Here is a 16,147-nt window from a genome sequence, read left to right on the forward strand (position 1 = left end):
TATTTTGACAGTTAGCGAGGCTTTTTATTCTCGCTGCTCTGCCAAATCGATATTCGATGGGCAAATAAATAACTTAAAAGTCAATTAAATATCAATCAATTGCGTCAGCTGTTTTTCAAGGCACATTTAACTGGTTAATTGGAGGGCCGCTGGAATAAATTGTCAGGCGTATTTAGCGTGTTTTTGTGAAAAATCGCAAATGATTCCAGGGGGTGGGGGTGGTGAAAAGCTCCCCTCCCCCAACCAACCATTTAAATTAAAACAATTAGCTTTGCGGTTTTCCCATGCTCTGTCCCTCCCTTGGTGCCCCCCTTCACTTGGCCCAGAGGTGGTGTCGATAAAGTTGTAGGCTGTTGGAAACGCAGATTGAAACGTCGCGGCCAAGAACAAAATCAACAAAAACTAAATGCTTATGAAAAGTGTCCGAGGAAAGGGACGGCACTAGGCTCTCCCCCTCGTGGAAAGGCAGCCATTTTCCTGGCTTGCGCGGCACAAGAGTGAGCGGTGCGGCCATACAGCCCCCCAGTGGGTAACGCCCCGTGAGAGAGGGAGAGCTTGCGTCTGCGCAGTGCGCTGGGGACACAGTTGTCACCGACTGACAGCTCCAGCATGCGCATAATAAAGTCATATTGCCGCCTAACAAGCCCCCCTGCGCCAGATGGCCGGGAGAGAGTGAGCGAGAGAGAGATGGCTAGAGGGAGAGCGGGCGGGGCAACGGGAGTGAGGGAGCCAGCGAAACCGGTTCGCACTGGGCAGGTGACAGGGCTAAGAGAGAGCGAAAATCGATCAGTGCAGGCAGCAGTCACCAGGCAGCAGGCAGCAGGCACAGGCACATCTTCCGCTCTCATCTCCTCACGTCACTGTCACCAAGTGCTGTCACTCACTCACTCGCCTGCTCGCTCGCTCGCACACACTGCGCCGCGCCGCCCTCTCGCTCTGGCCGCCGCACTCGGACCTCTCTTTCCCGCGTGACAGTTCAATCGGCTCTCGCGTTGACTCTCCCCGACGTCGGACGTCGGCGCTGCGATTCCGAAGTAGTCAACTTCAACTAATAATTCCCAACTAATTCAGTCGTTGCGCTCGATGTGAACAGACGTGCGTGTCGGAACAGCCGAAACAGCCGAAACCAAACACGAAAGAAGAATCTGAATCTGAAACTGAATCTGTATCTGAATCTGTATTTGTATCTGAAACTGAACCACCGAATCAGTGGCCAGTGCGTCAAGTGACCCAGTGACAAGTGTCTTGTGTCTTTTGCCCTTTGCCCCGTGTACTCTGGTGACCCAGCCCAGTGGAAGCCCACAGACCAATGGCCCTGGAGGATCGCTGCAGTCCACAGTCAGCGCCCAGTCCCGTCACCCTACAAATGCAGCACCTCCACCACCAGCAACAGCAGCAGCAGCAGCAGCAAATGCAGCACCTCCACCAGCTGCAGCAACTGCAGCAGTTGCACCAACAGCAACTGGCCGCCGGTGTGTTCCACCACCCGGCCATGGCCTTCGATGCGGCTGCCGCAGCCGCCGCCGCTGCAGCAGCTGCCGCCCATGCCGCCCATGCGGCTGCACTGCAGCAGCGCCTGAGCGGCAGTGGATCGCCCGCGTCCTGCTCCACGCCCGCCTCCTCAACGCCGCTGACCATCAAGGAGGAGGAGAGCGACTCCGTCATCGGGGACATGAGCTTCCACAACCAGACGCACACCACCAACGAGGAGGAGGAGGCGGAGGAGGAGGACGATATCGATGTGGATGTGGACGACACGTCGGCGGGGGGACGCCTGCCGCCGCCCGCCCATCAGCAGCAGTCGACGGCCAAGCCCTCGCTGGCCTTCTCGATCTCCAACATCCTGAGCGATCGCTTCGGGGATGTCCCGAAAGCGGGAAAACCTTTGGAAAATCAGGCCAGCATTTTCCGGCCCTTCGAGGCGAACCGCTCGCAGACGGCCACGCCCTCCGCCTTCACCCGCGTGGACCTGCTGGAGTTCAGCCGGCAGCAGCAGGCCGCCGCCGCAGCAGCCACCGCTGCCATGATGCTGGAGCGGGCCAACTTCCTCAACTGCTTCAACCCCGCCGCCTATCCCAGGATCCACGAGGAGATCGTGCAGAGTCGCCTGCGCCGGAATGCGGCCAACGCCGTCATCCCGCCGCCCATGAGCTCCAAGCTGAGCGATGCCAATCCCGAGAAGTCCGCCCTGGGCTCCCTCTGCAAGGCGGTCTCCCAGATTGGACAGCCGGCTGCCGCCCCCTCGATGACCCAACCGCCGCTGAGCAGCAGTGCCAGCAGCCTGGCCAGTCCGCCACCCGCCTCCAATGCCTCGACCATCAGCAGCACCTCCTCGGTGGCCACCAGCTCGAGCTCCTCCTCGTCGGGATGCTCCTCGGCGGCCAGCTCCCTGAACTCCTCGCCCAGCAGCCGGCTGGGAGCCAGTGGATCCGGGGTGAATGCCAGCAGTCCCCAGCCGCAGCCCATTCCCCCGCCGTCCGCCGTCAGCCGGGACTCCGGCATGGAGTCCTCCGATGACACGCGCTCCGAGACGGGATCCACCACCACCGAGGGCGGCAAGAACGAGATGTGGCCCGCCTGGGTGTACTGCACCCGCTACAGCGATCGTCCCAGCTCAGGTTAGTACCTTTAGGATAACGAGGGGCTTAATTATGATCTAGTCATCTCAAGAGTAGGAAACATTAGAATTACTCATTTCTACTGATATGAGTTCCCTTTAAGGTTGTCAAAACAAGACACTCCCAAAGGTTGTGCCTAAAAAACTCCCTAATAAGTTATGCTACATGACACATGAAAATTGTATATATGGTCTAAGGTTACTGGGGACCAGGACCACCCTTGGGGCGAGCAATCGTGGCGGCAGCCTTTCAAGCAGCTCTGTTTTGTGTCATAAATCCCAAGGACACTGCCACAATTAGGCGACACGCGGACAATGGCAATGAGCCCGAATCGGACTCCCATTTCTATAACCATTCCGCATCCAAATCCGAATCCGATTTTGGGCCTCACGCAGCGCTGCGCTCCGTTTGAAGAGCGACACTTTATGCGACAACATGTAGCGCAGGCAGCGCTCGCCTATCGGAACTGTTAGATCCTCGGGTCGAAGGTCGAAGGTCGCGCACACACGCCAAGCAGAAGCAGCGACCCTAAAACGCGCTGACGATTGACGAGGCAAGTCGGGGGCGAAGTGCTGGGGGAAGTCCCGAAAGCCGAAAGGAAAACTCCACTCCTCCGGTCGGAGATTTTCCTTACAGCTCTTCTTGGGCCGTGTGTTAATTGACGAGTTAAGTGCTTTTTTATGGCTGGCAATGGTTTTTTAATTTGGTGTCGATGCAATCGATGGCAGCCCATAAGCGAGGCGTTGATGGCCCCACTCGGCGGCTGGGAATTAATCAAACGATCTCCACTTACTGCCGGTCAATTAAATTATAATTTACAATGTGTGGAAATCTAATAAGCACTTCGGGCTTCCCGGGCTCAGCTCCTCCGCTTGCCAATTAGCCGGTGACTTGGACCTGGCCGGCTAATTAGAGAGCCGGCCGAGGAAGCCATTTGCCTAAAATATGCGACCTTTGGGTTCGTTAGAGTCGGAATCGGAGTTCTTCTCTTTTCCGCTGACAGCTGACAAATTGAACACTTCCCCGCCAGCACGCGAAAGGGAGCGCGAACTGTTACCGAGGAATTCCGCCCAGACATATGCTAATTAAATCATTAATATTATTAATAGTGTGTGCCGCATTTATGCAAATAGAACTAACGTATTTTCTGTGTTCTCCTCCGATGTGTTCCAGGACCCCGCTACCGCCGCCCCAAACAGCCAAAGGACAAGACCAACGACGAGAAGCGACCGCGCACCGCCTTCTCCAGCGAGCAGTTGGCCCGCCTCAAGGTGAGATTCGTTTCCATGGCTTAGATCTCGCAAATACCACATATATCCCTATTACCATATGCCATAAACCATACTCTCCATACTATATCCAAAATACCAAATCCCAAATCCCTTATACCACGCTCCATTATACCACGCTCTCCGCATCACATTCCATATCCTTTATAACATCCTTCATACCATTTTGCCTATACCATATCCCATACACCATATCCTTTATACATATCCATTTTACCATATCCTTTTTACCATATCCTTTATGCCATATCCCATATCCCAGCCCAACAGTGTGTTGTGTCATATTTGCACCAAAATATTGACACCGCCCGCTGTTAATGCATCCTGGCCACCGCATCCTGTCCGTACTTAACCAATTAGCCACGCCCGCCCGAAACCGCAAATAATTGATTTCGCCTACCTGGCTAGACATCCGAAACTCATCCAGAACTCCTCCTCTTCCACTTACAGCGGGAGTTCAACGAGAATCGCTATCTGACCGAGCGGAGACGCCAGCAGCTGAGCGGCGAACTGGGCCTGAACGAGGCCCAGATCAAGATCTGGTTCCAGAACAAGCGGGCCAAGATCAAGAAGTCGACGGGCTCCAAGAATCCGCTGGCCCTGCAGCTGATGGCCCAGGGCCTGTACAACCACACCACCGTGCCGCTGACCAAGGAGGAGGAGGAGCTCGAGATGCGCATGAACGGGCAGATCCCCTAAGCGGCGTCCGGCGTCCGGCATCCTGCATCCGCTGGTTCCCAAGGAGCTCCATCCTTCTAAACGGGGCGTGCAATATTCGAGGGCGTACAAATGGTTTTTCATGTGATATAATTGTAGCGTACATATGTTTTCTGTATATATTATCGTATAGCCCTAGCTAGGCCTAAGACCTATCCGTAGCGAATTCGAACTGCAAGTTGTTGGCGTATTTATTTAACCACCCTTCGGGAGCCGAAAGTATTATGCTGTATTCACCCGACTCGTAATATCCCCGAACACAAAGGCTTGTCGCTATCGCCGCACTCTTGAAAAAGCTTCGACTCTCAGACGTTTATTCCTACACAAAATTATCTATAGTTATTATCCTCCATAAATTATGTGCTTACGAACCACTTTGTAAATTAAGTAACTTAACAGTTCCCTAGCTTAATTCCTAGTTTACACACTTAAGGATTGCTATGAAAGAGTATTTTTAGTTGGTAAGCGAAATGTTAACGAGCAACTAGTAGCTGGAAATGCACCTAAGAAAATAGCGAGGAAATGTTTGTGCTAAAGCAAAAGTTCGAAAAAAGAAAAAGTAAAAAAGAAATAAAACAATAATGGAAAAAATTAAAAAGAAAAGTTTTTGATTCTGAGGTAAAGGTATCCCCAAGATAAAAGGGAGATGCCAGCCAGATGGGAGGTCACTTGTGGGTAAGTCTTTGATAGCTGGTATTATTTCAAGGGATCACTCCTTCCTTTGTAAACTGTCACATCAAAGGCCGCTGAACATTAAATCACGAACACTTGTCGTCGAGGGCGAGGGTGCCGCTAATTGCACAATCACATTCCGAACCAAAATCGGAGGCCGTTGCCGAGCAGCTCGGGCTTCTGCGATCCATTCCGTTTAATTAAAGCCAAATCCGCGAGAACTATAAACAAATATCTGCGACGAGACAGAAGACTGCACTAAAATTGAAAAAAAAAGACAGCAGGGAGCAGCCGCAAGCTGGCATCAAATGATTTATTGGCACAGATCTCGCGGCGAGCGGCGTTAATTTGCTGAAAATAAATGCAAACGCGAATTGCAATGCAAATGCCGGGATGGGGGCGAGATGGGCGAGATGGGCAGCTGACATTTACTGGCAAGCGATGATGTGCACTGCGGTCGAGGGAACGAGTGTATGCGCGATCATAAACGAGTAGTGAAGTGAATAAAACGAATATGAATTGATGCCAAACGCTAATTGCACGGCTCGGGGCTCAGATCCGTTCGCATGTCTCGAGGGGCTTTGGCTTTGGCATCGGTCAAGGCGGATTCAAATAGCCCGAATTATAGAGGCGCAAATCCATTTGTGCACGTAATGAACCAATTAGACAATTTGCCCATTAGCAACACACACAAACACCGCCGCAATCTGTCTCGCCATCTGTCCGGCTGTCTGTCCGTATCTGTCGGTCGGCTTGTATCTGCAAATCGAATTAAATGGAAGCGGAAATCAAGTAAGCTTTTTATTAGGCACTCTGTAGGTTGACCGGGTATATCTGGACGGAGTGAAACATCGCCCGAAGGCTTTATATAAAAGTGTATCTTTGCTTTTCCTTGCTCAACTAACGCTTTCATGTGCGTCTATATCTCTTCGTATCTGGTAATCGTATTGGGAGAAAGTCGTCATCCAGATACCATTTTCACCACGCGACTTTTAAACAGTTGTATCTTTGAGTTTAAACATGGGTTTCTGTGCATCCAAAAAATAAAATATCATTTTTATGATTATACTAGATAAGGCATTTTATTCCGATCATCCTACAAATGCTACGTTATCTTCTAAAATATATAGCTATTATATAACCATTTAAATTATGCCATAAGGTTATTTTATTTTAATAAACAGAAAATAGAACCCTTGAAAATATCACACGACATTCAATTAAAGTCTTCAGATAAGCACAACTTGTGTTTATTTCATGATACTAAATCGCCCTGCTTAATTTTTAAATTTCCCATATTCATTGATATATTTTCAAGGAAATAATAATACGTTGCACCACTCAATTTACATCGTGCTTAAATGTACGATTTACTTTTAATGAATCACTTTCAATAATAGTATTGATTCATCGATTTGGCTATAACGGCCGCACGACTCTATCAATTTTGTAACGATGGGGTCAGCAGTAATTGATTACCTGCAACCTAGCGTGTGCAATGTGTGAGTAATTTCTGTCCAATAATCCTGCCAGCAAAACGAAGGCAAATTATATACCCCAGCGATCGATTAGCAAAGGGGGCTATTGAGATATCATCAAAGCATGTCGGGGTCACCAAACGTCAACTAGATTCGAGGTATTACACTAACATATTATTATACATCATTCTGAGGGGGTGCTCCCCAAAGTATGTATTTTAAGAGCGTTCTGTTTGGTTCGATATCAAAGCAAACACTTTCAACACTTCTAATTAGCAGAAATTGCCAAGTGACACACTAAATTTCACTTTCAGACAGCTCAGGGAGTGGAATTCCAATTGCGCATACAATGTACGGGGTATTTAGTTGGGGCTGCTGATGCATGCCCATATAAAGACGGAGTTTGGGGGAGCGACGATGCGATCCATCGAGCGGGCTATTAAAAAGCCACAAAAACACATATGCCGACTCCATAAGTCAGTCGTCTGTGTGGGCGCAGCCACCCCTCCTAACCCGATCCCCATTTCCATACCGCCTGTGATTTATGCCCCTTTGACGCAGGCTACAAATACGAAATGCAATCTACAAAACTGCACGGCGAGAAAGTAATCACAAAGAAATTTTAATTAAAATGCAAATTACATTTATGACACTTTTTCACACTATTCTGATCAAACTTTACCATTAAATTCGGTAAATTGGTAACAGAAAATATATTACAATTCCTCTGTTTTCTTGTCCCCAATAATCAAACCCTTAATTCCACCAGAATTGTTAGACACCGTGATATCATAATTTTTGTTATAATTTACCAAGTATTCATGTTCGATAGAAAGACTTAAGATCAATAAGTAATCCTAAGATAAATGCTCTAAAGTGAAAAAATACTAAAATGTAAATTTAAATTTAAATTTAAAATTAAATAGAAATATCTATTCAGTATGTGGAAGTCCAAATATTTTTAAATGGAAAATTACGTATTTAAAATACTTTCGTATTTGTAAGATCGTGCTTAGATCTAAATCTTCAAGGATGATCCCAAGATCTCCAGACATTTCTCTGCGTGTGCAGATGCTGCTCAAGATGCTGGAGTGAATAGTAGTGCCCCGTTTGATTTGGGGACCCCGGACACGTGTCTGGCCTCCGGCAGCCCCACATCCCTCATCGCCAGCAGCCCTCGATCGCTAATTGCGCTTTTGGGTGGTGCATTTTGCAGTTTTGTCGCCTTAATTGCGCGATGCAGGCATCTAGTAAACGTCGAAATGGGCGGCGGCAGATTTATTTGGCCCATCGCAGCGCCACTTGTTTCCGCTTCGCTTTATCAATTGATTTACGAGATTCGCTCCCCGATGGGCAAATGAAATACGAAAATACGCGTACGCAAAGATGCAAAGATACGAGAAGTGGGAATACGAAACAGTCGTACTTAAACGTTACGATTACGAGCTCCTGATGTTCGCCATTTGCCGGCAGAGATGTCAGTGAAACTGCGGCTGAAGCTGGAGCTGGAGCTGTTGGCATTTCATAATCGCTGCTGCTGCCAGAGTTCCGTGGAAAGTGCACTCAATTATGGCCAACAGACAGGCTCTCCCGCCTGTTTTTTCCTCGCTTTTTATATACACTTTTTTTTGTATCTTTGCTACGGCACGGCGCTACCAATGGCATGAGGAGTATCTCATGAGTATCTCACATTATGGGCTGCCAAGTTTCAGCCTCAGCTCCAGCCTAAACAAACATTCAAATGCCCAGTCGGGCGGCTCACACACTTGGCTTGGATTTTCAGCAGAAGTCAACGCCAACATGGATGGCCAGAAAGGCTGAGGCTGAGTTTTAGCTGAGTTTGAGTTTGAATCTTTAAGCCCTGGCATCATCATCTCCTTCAACTCGAGACGTCAATGCTCTGTTGACTCAACGCATTTGATCGGCTGTGTATCTTTGTGTCCGACCATCCGAGTATCTCCGTATCTTTGTGACTTTGTATCTGCCCCCCACCCTCGTCCTCCAGCATTTTCCCCGAGCTGGCGCTTAGCACTGGCCAAATATTTGAGCCGCGCTTTGTTAACCCATTGTAATTGATTGTCTTTCGTTAGGCGCACTCTGCACTGGGATTTTTGGAAGCGGACTCCGTGAGCGGTTACAATTTGCTGCCTGCTAATTGCTCAGCTGCTTGCGCCTTTGTTTGGCCGGCGATTTGCACCTCCTCAGCTGCTAACTGCTCTCAATGCCCAGCTAATTGAGTTGGTCAACACGGGCGCCTCGTTCGGGCATCAATGGTTCCAAGCCTACTTGGCCTAAAGTGATCAAAAGCAGTAGTATCTGGCAAAGTATCTTGAAGGCATGGGGATTTATCTTTAGTCTGCTGACAGGAATGGAGAACAGCTTACAGGCCCAGTTATGGTTTCTTCATATAGCTGGAGAAGCTACAACTTATAGATCAGTATCAGTAATTTTTTAAATACACTCTTTTGATTATTATATCAAAGTACAAAAAGTATTAAGTTTATTTAAACCAATAAATAGTATGAAATGGGATATCTGTCATAATTTATTTTAACATATTTTCAATTTCGAAAAAGGGTCGTTATAAGCCTTGATTATCAACAAGCTCCTAATATACCTAACCCGTAGGACAGAAAGATACCCTATGGGAAAGATATTCCAAAGACACCTTCAGAACAGAAACATAACTTATGGGAAAGCTTTTCTAAAGGCACCCATTTCTCCTCTTTAGCGGCGCCTTTCGCGGTGGGTCCCCGGATGTAATTGCAGCCGTCCCACAGTCAAATTAATTGAACATTTCGTTTATGAGCACTGTCAAATGGCCATAAATACCTGATTATTATATTATGAATAAATGCATGTCGCTGGGTGAGAGCCAGGACTGCTGTTTATTGCCCCACCGAAGAAGGAGAAAAAACCCATGTTCGAATGGCTTTCTGGTTTTCACCTCGGCGGTGGGTCCGCGGCGCAATGATGACATTATTAACATTATTTTGTGCTTATTAATGCCTAATGGCAAACCGTAAAACGAACATTATTTCGTGTATGTAAATGTCATTGAGGTGTCCGCCGCCAGCTGGTGGGTCGCCCCCTGGGCGAGGGGGAAACAATTATTAATTTGAACCGCGGGTCAAGACACCGACGAGCCAAAGACTCCGCCTAATTGAAATGCACCGGCAGCCTTGCAACTGCGGGAATGACTGACTGACCGACTGAATAAATGAACGACCGGCTAACTGGCCAGAAATGCATTAGCCAGAAGATACGAAAGCGCAGAGGTGGTCATTGCCAGGGAGACAAATGATGGCCAACAATGGGGCCTCGCCAAAAAGCCAAAACAAGCTCTCCGATAATGACAATATTTTGGCATTTGAATATGACAAACAATAAGGCTCGAAGGCGAAGTCGCTCCTTTTGGATCGCAGCGAGTGCAGCGGAAGTCCTTCATTTATCATGCGATGAAATTCGCGTTATGCGAAATGTTCCTCGTATTGATCCCACAGCGTTGCAGCGCTACGGATCTCTGGGGCTTTTGGGACCTGCAATCATATTTCAAAATCTCACGTACACATGCGTGTTAGGTTTGTGGGTGGCCGAAAAATTGCCGTTTAATTAATCAAGCCGGGCAAACACAGAGCTCGTCCCGGTGGCAAAGTAAATATTTGCAAAAAAGAACAAGACGCCAATTAAATGGAAATTGTTTGCACAGCGATAAAACATTTGTTTCCGATTTCAGAAGGTACCTATGCGAAAGACTTTGGTTAACCATATTAAGTGTAGCAATATGTTATCAAAATACTGTTTATTAAATTAAAAATAAGAACTGAATTGAATAAAAAATTATTTGAAAATTATTAAACTTATGAGTATAAGTTGGACATATTTTTAGGGGTCAATAGATACAAAAACATTTTAAACATTGATACTTCTGTAAGCTTTAAACTTAATTTATTATTAAAGAGAAAAAACTAAAGATAAAAAATCCACAACAAAATACCTTCAATATTTATAATAACCAAAAGTATTTTAACATTTCAAATAGCCAACTTAAGTAGATGGCATAAGGTAAGAAATAGTCATTAAAACCCTTTAGGAATACTCTTATCTCCAAAAGTTATCCACAACTTATGTGCCTTTTGATACTAACTACTTAAAATTGACAGATTTAAAGTACTTAACTTTACATTTTCACTAATCGAGGGTATCTCGCGGTCTCAACACCCCCTTTTGGCAGCTAAAAATTGTTGTAAAAGTTACCAAACAGCAAAACAAATTGTTTTCCATATGCAAAGTGGGCAAACGACACGAAAAACAAGGCACACACCGGGGTTAATTGGTAGCAGCGGGCTCCATAAACAAGTTCAGCGCTGATTCCCGATTAGGGGAGTGAAATCCGTGGCACTTGCAATTGAATTCGCTGGGCTCGCAGCGCCGAAACACCCAGGAAAAAACCCACTTTTCACACCCAAACCCCACCCCATTTTCGGGTGCCTGTGTAAAAATAAACATTGTTCGCGCAAGTTGTAAAATTTTCAAATTAAAAACGTGATCTCAGCGCGAATTGGAAAGTAAATTATTTGATTCTGCACTTTTCCGCCGGCGAGCCACCCCAAAAAGCCAAAAAGGAGGCAAAAGCCAAGGGAAAGTGCTGAAAGCTCAATAAGGCAAACAAAAAACACGACAAAAAGGCGAGGAAAAGCGGGCGAAACTGCAGCCTGAACATTGGCGCAATAAAACGAATGAAAAGCGCGGAAAAGCGGTGGAAAATCGGTGGGTCGGGAGGGGGCCGGGAAATAACCCTGCCAACGCAGCAGAAAAAGGATGTATATGTATCCTGGCGAATGTGTTGAAAATCGCGCGCCGCCGTTGGTTATCTCTCCATTCAGGAGTCAGGACGTTTCGGCGGAACATTTCGGCCAAAACGGTTTTTATCTGGCTCCGTGCAGCGCCTCCGAACACGAACCCTGGCCATAATTCATGGGCGGAGGGCTGGGTGTCTTTGGGGTGGCGGATTCCCAGCCCCGCGCCCCCGCCGGAAACGGAAATGCGCCACAGGCAGCGGAGCTTTTTTGCCTCACTGTGCCATGGTCGACGCCTTAATTGAGGTACAAATTGAGCTTTTCTGGCCCGCTTCTTCGCTGGCCGAAGAAGAATTGCCCTGCCAGGGGAGTGAAGAAAAAACAGTCGGAAAAATCTACCTCTTCGCGAGTGGGTGGTGAGGCGAGATTTAATGCGCGTTTCTTTCGGACTTTGGCCCCCTTCTTGCTTGCTCTTTTTTGAAATGCCTTTTTCTGTTGGCCATAAATCCGAGTGCTGCGAACTGAGCGTTTTAGTGCATGCCGGGTAATTGCAGTTTTATAGCAACTAGTTTTCGAAACGGACGCGACTTTGATGTGATTTTTATGGGCCCAACTCGAGAGACCCTAAATCCCCGAGTCACCAGCACAAATCCCGGAGATCCCAGGGCCCCAGTGTAATTAGTGCGATAAAAGGCAGAAGTGCTGTAATTGAGCTGATCTCCGCGTCAAATTAATGGTGAAAGACCTCTAATTCGCCGGAAAGATATAGCCTGCTCTGATTCGTTCACAATAATCGAATTACTTTAATTGAGATCAAAACAATTAAGTGGGTGAGTCATTAGGGGAAAATGCAAACCTTAAATTAAGTTGCTCAAAAACTAGTTCAAAGTTTAATATGGAACCAGACATTGGGCTTAACAATTACAAGTTCAACGAAATTTTAGACATAGCCCAAGCCCAAGGTTGCCAATTAGCAATTTATCATACACTTTAGGTAAAATTAAGCTCTTTAAACGTTGGAAAATAAACTATTTTAGATATATCAGCCAAGTAAATTAATTTAATTTAGCATGTGTATTAAATTACCCAAGTATCTAAACCCAGCGGTTACCCTTGAAAGATAGTGACGTATCTGAAAGCTCAACATGTTTCATTAGCTTCATTAAAGAGTATCTCAAAAGCACCTATCAATTATAAGGCAGGCCCGCGGCCCAGTCACAAACCTGCGGCCTAATCAAAATACATAAATTATTACACCCTTTCCCAAGGCGCTAACTCAGCGAACGGGTTGGGCTCGTCTTCTCTTAAGTCGGGCAGTATCTGGGGGACCTCTCTTTGGAGCCCCGGTTCTGTGGGTCTTCGGTTCTTCCGTTCTCCGGTAGATTTGCGAATGGCAGACCCTCGGATTGCCTGACCAAGATCATTACAAGCACAATGCTAAACGCTGTTTTACTTTGCTGCAATTTGGCGCCGCATCAGGCGGAGCAAGATCTTCTTCTGCGGACCCCGCGATGATCATCATCGTGACGATCATCATGTCCACGATGATGGGGACCGGCGAGGAGTCAACGCAGCAAACGAGCCGCAAAACTACTGTCGATGTTGCCGCCTTCCGTTGCCCAGAGCAGCCCGTGGCGCAGCCCCGAACTTCGTGTGTGGTCCCGAGTTGCAGTCCTCGGAGGCCCCTTGGTCTTTTGTCTTCTGCAGTCTTCTGCCCGGCTTGGATTCTTCTGCCCTTCTGGCTCTCTTAACCGCTCTCTTAGCCGGGGCAGTCAGGCTGCCAGCCGGTCATCACAGTAGCCGCCTCACGTAGCCACATCGATCGCCAAAGTGTCAATAATTTTAAGTGCAGTGCATTTTCGAGGATCCACCCGGGGATCCTCGAACGGAGCCTCTCTTGGCCCGGCGATCCGCGCTCTTAGTTTCCGCACAGATATAGTCCCCCAGCCGCCGCTGCCGCCGAATCGCATACATATTAATCACTCCTAATGGACTGCAATTGAATTTCAAGTAATCATCGAGTGGCCCGGCTTGGGGCTGGCTTAATAGCCACTCGCTCGCCAATGGGGCAACTCGTACAGTCCGAGTCCCGGCCGGCAACTTGGGTGGTCCAGATGCCGTGTCTGCGACGAGTCGGGCCAGTGCACTGCCCGAAAAGGGGGGAGCTTTGGTGTCTCAGTACCTCGAAGCATAGTCTATAAAACTTGATCGGCTTTACTGGATCAGAAAAAGAGGGAGCGTTCTTTGTGGAGGTGTATAAAAATCTAATCTACCCACAGGTCTCTTGAAAAGTCTTCCCTAAGAACGACTTGTTGTAAAGACGAGATCTATTGAACCTTTCCATTTCCACCTTTTAAATGTAACAAAGCACTTAATCTATTTTTTATTAATTTTGTACTTCTTGAAATTAAATATTTTAAATTGATAATGTTCTGTGTCTATCACAATATATAAAATACTATTACTACTATTTATTACAATTTTCTACGTTGATTTTAATATTTCATTATAAAAAAAGCGAGATTTGTATCGAATACCAAATGTAATTGGCAGATATTCACTCTTTCTTTTAATTTTTTTTAAATTTTTTTCAGTGTACAACATTGCTGTTGTTCCGGCCACTGCCCCTGCTTCTCAGCTTTTTCAGTCGATGTGGCTGCCGCATTTTGCAAGAGGGCCAAAGGTTTCTGCGAGTCGGAGACGCGGAAAAGCATTTTACACGCTCAACGCTCCGCAGATGACGATGATGATCATCATGGTGAATGGTGATCCTCATCCCCAGCCCCATCCCCACTTTTTTTGTTTATTATTTGGAAAAACTGATTTTGATAGGCAACCGAAAACATTAACGACTGCAATTTTTCATAATGGGTAATTAAGCGCGGTTTGAAAATTGATTTTCGTCGGCGTCGATGTTCCACGGAAACACGCTGCCCGCTGGCCGGAGATCGAAGATCGCCCCCCTCGATACGGTAGCCGGATTGGGTCCATTGAGCAGCCTGATGAGCATCATTAGTTAAGCGTCGAATTCCAGGTAAATCGGGCCAGAGTCACCTGCGCACCGCATCTTCTCTGGGGACAAGTCGCAGCGCTGGACAACATGTACTGCTCCATGCTCACTGGATTTTTTGTATTCGGGGCTTCGAGAAATTGAAAAATTTGAATCGACCGCCACGGCAGCCATATAATTTCTCCCGATCCGTGTATTCGCATCGATCAAGAGACCAAGAAACCGAACAGAACCGAAAAAAATGAACACAGGCCCGAACACAATTTCGGTAAAAACTCCAGAGACAACATGACATGGCTGGGGCCTTAGTTTAGTTACCATTTACCTTTCCCCGGTGGCCTGCTCGCCGGCTAATTGACAAGATCGTTTCTAATTAGACCACCGGGCTGCTGGCTAATTCCCTGCCCAGCCTCCCGTCGGCCTCCTCGCTTAGCTGGCCAAGAAGTCGAGTGCACTTTTTAGCCGGCTCTTTGCATACCGCCAAAGTGTCGCGTGGAGCGCCTTGGCCCGCTTTGTTGGGTAATTTACACGGGCAGGTGTCGGCCAAGTGGGCAGAAAATATACATGCACAGGTGAGCAGCGGCGACCGCGACGAGTGTGGCCCTTCTTCTCAAAAAAAAAACTGAAAGAGAGACCTGCGTGTCCGCGTGCTGTTGGCGATAAATTATGGCTTAATTAAAGTAAAAATGGAAAACAAAGGCCCACATACCTACATATTAATACAGTCGGGCAGGCATAATTAAAATAGCTATGGCCGCACATTTTTCACTCACCGAACATATTCATCTAGGGCTTATCCGCAGCCAGATCGCCAAGCCCTTTAAGTACGAACCCAAATCAGGATCGCGCTGAGTGAGTCAATGGACAGCCGGTGGACAGCAATTCATCAGGCGGCCCTCGGTGATTAATCTGAAGGGAGGGTTGGACGAGAAGTGTTGAGCTGGATCGAGATGGATCGATGTCCGGGGGAAATTAATCTGCGGACAGTGATCTTCTGACTCATGCAATTACCATGGCTCAGTCTTATCGGGGGAAAGGAGTGCCGAGGCACGGTTGACAATCGCTCAGATGAGTGTTTTGTACACTGACAAATGGGCGACAACAAATCACCTGACTTGATTGGCATCTAAGCAGATCAATTGAGAAGTACAGATGTGCTAAGGAGGGCTTAAGTATCTAAATTCTAATGTTCAGGGTTGGGAGATCATCAAATTGAGTAGAGTACGGCTAATTATTTTAATTGTATTTTTATTTTTGTGCTCCATCAACTACAAGTTAATTACAAAATTTGTCATGAGCTTAAAATATTTTTATTTAATACTCCATTTTTGTGTAACAATTATTTGCTTTTCTGTAAAAATGTTTCCCAGTGCTGATAATGATTATTTGAGGCTGTGCTATTGATGATTCAAAAACCCTACAAAACAATTAAATATATCTCAAGTTGTTGTTTAATTATATCTTTATTTAATGAGTTGGTTAATAGAAACAGCCTCTTGTTTGTATCTTTGAACTTTTTTTACTGAACAAACTTTGCAAATCCAGCAAATTCGCCGACAGAACC

The 16,147-nt window shown here is 46.9% G+C and overlaps 1 protein-coding gene across 1 annotated transcript; it reads left to right on the top strand.

Moving 5' to 3' along the window:
* The first annotated feature begins 1,083 nt into the window (after nt 1–1,083).
* LOC108030376 (segmentation polarity homeobox protein engrailed) lies at nt 1,084–5,220 on the top strand. Its single transcript, XM_017103246.3, has 3 exons — nt 1,084–2,618; nt 3,792–3,889; nt 4,358–5,220. Exons 1-3 carry the CDS (start codon nt 1,310–1,312, stop codon nt 4,604–4,606), a joined length of 1,656 nt encoding a protein of 551 aa, XP_016958735.1. The 5' UTR covers nt 1,084–1,309; the 3' UTR covers nt 4,607–5,220.
* The last annotated feature ends 10,927 nt before the right edge of the window (nt 5,221–16,147 follow it).

The sequence above is a fragment of the Drosophila biarmipes genome, chromosome 2R (genome assembly GCF_025231255.1).
Source record: "Drosophila biarmipes strain raj3 chromosome 2R, RU_DBia_V1.1, whole genome shotgun sequence".
NCBI lineage: Eukaryota > Metazoa > Arthropoda > Insecta > Diptera > Drosophilidae > Drosophila > Drosophila biarmipes.

Coding starts and splice junctions, on each gene's coding strand:
- LOC108030376 (XM_017103246.3), top strand. CDS start 1,310: ATGGCCCTGGAGGATCGCTGCAGTCCACAGTCAGCGCCCAGTCCCGTC. Junction 2,619..3,791: donor CAGCGATCGTCCCAGCTCAG/GTTAGTACCTTT, acceptor GATGTGTTCCAG/GACCCCGCTACCGCCGCCCC. Junction 3,890..4,357: donor AGCAGTTGGCCCGCCTCAAG/GTGAGATTCGTT, acceptor TTCCACTTACAG/CGGGAGTTCAACGAGAATCG.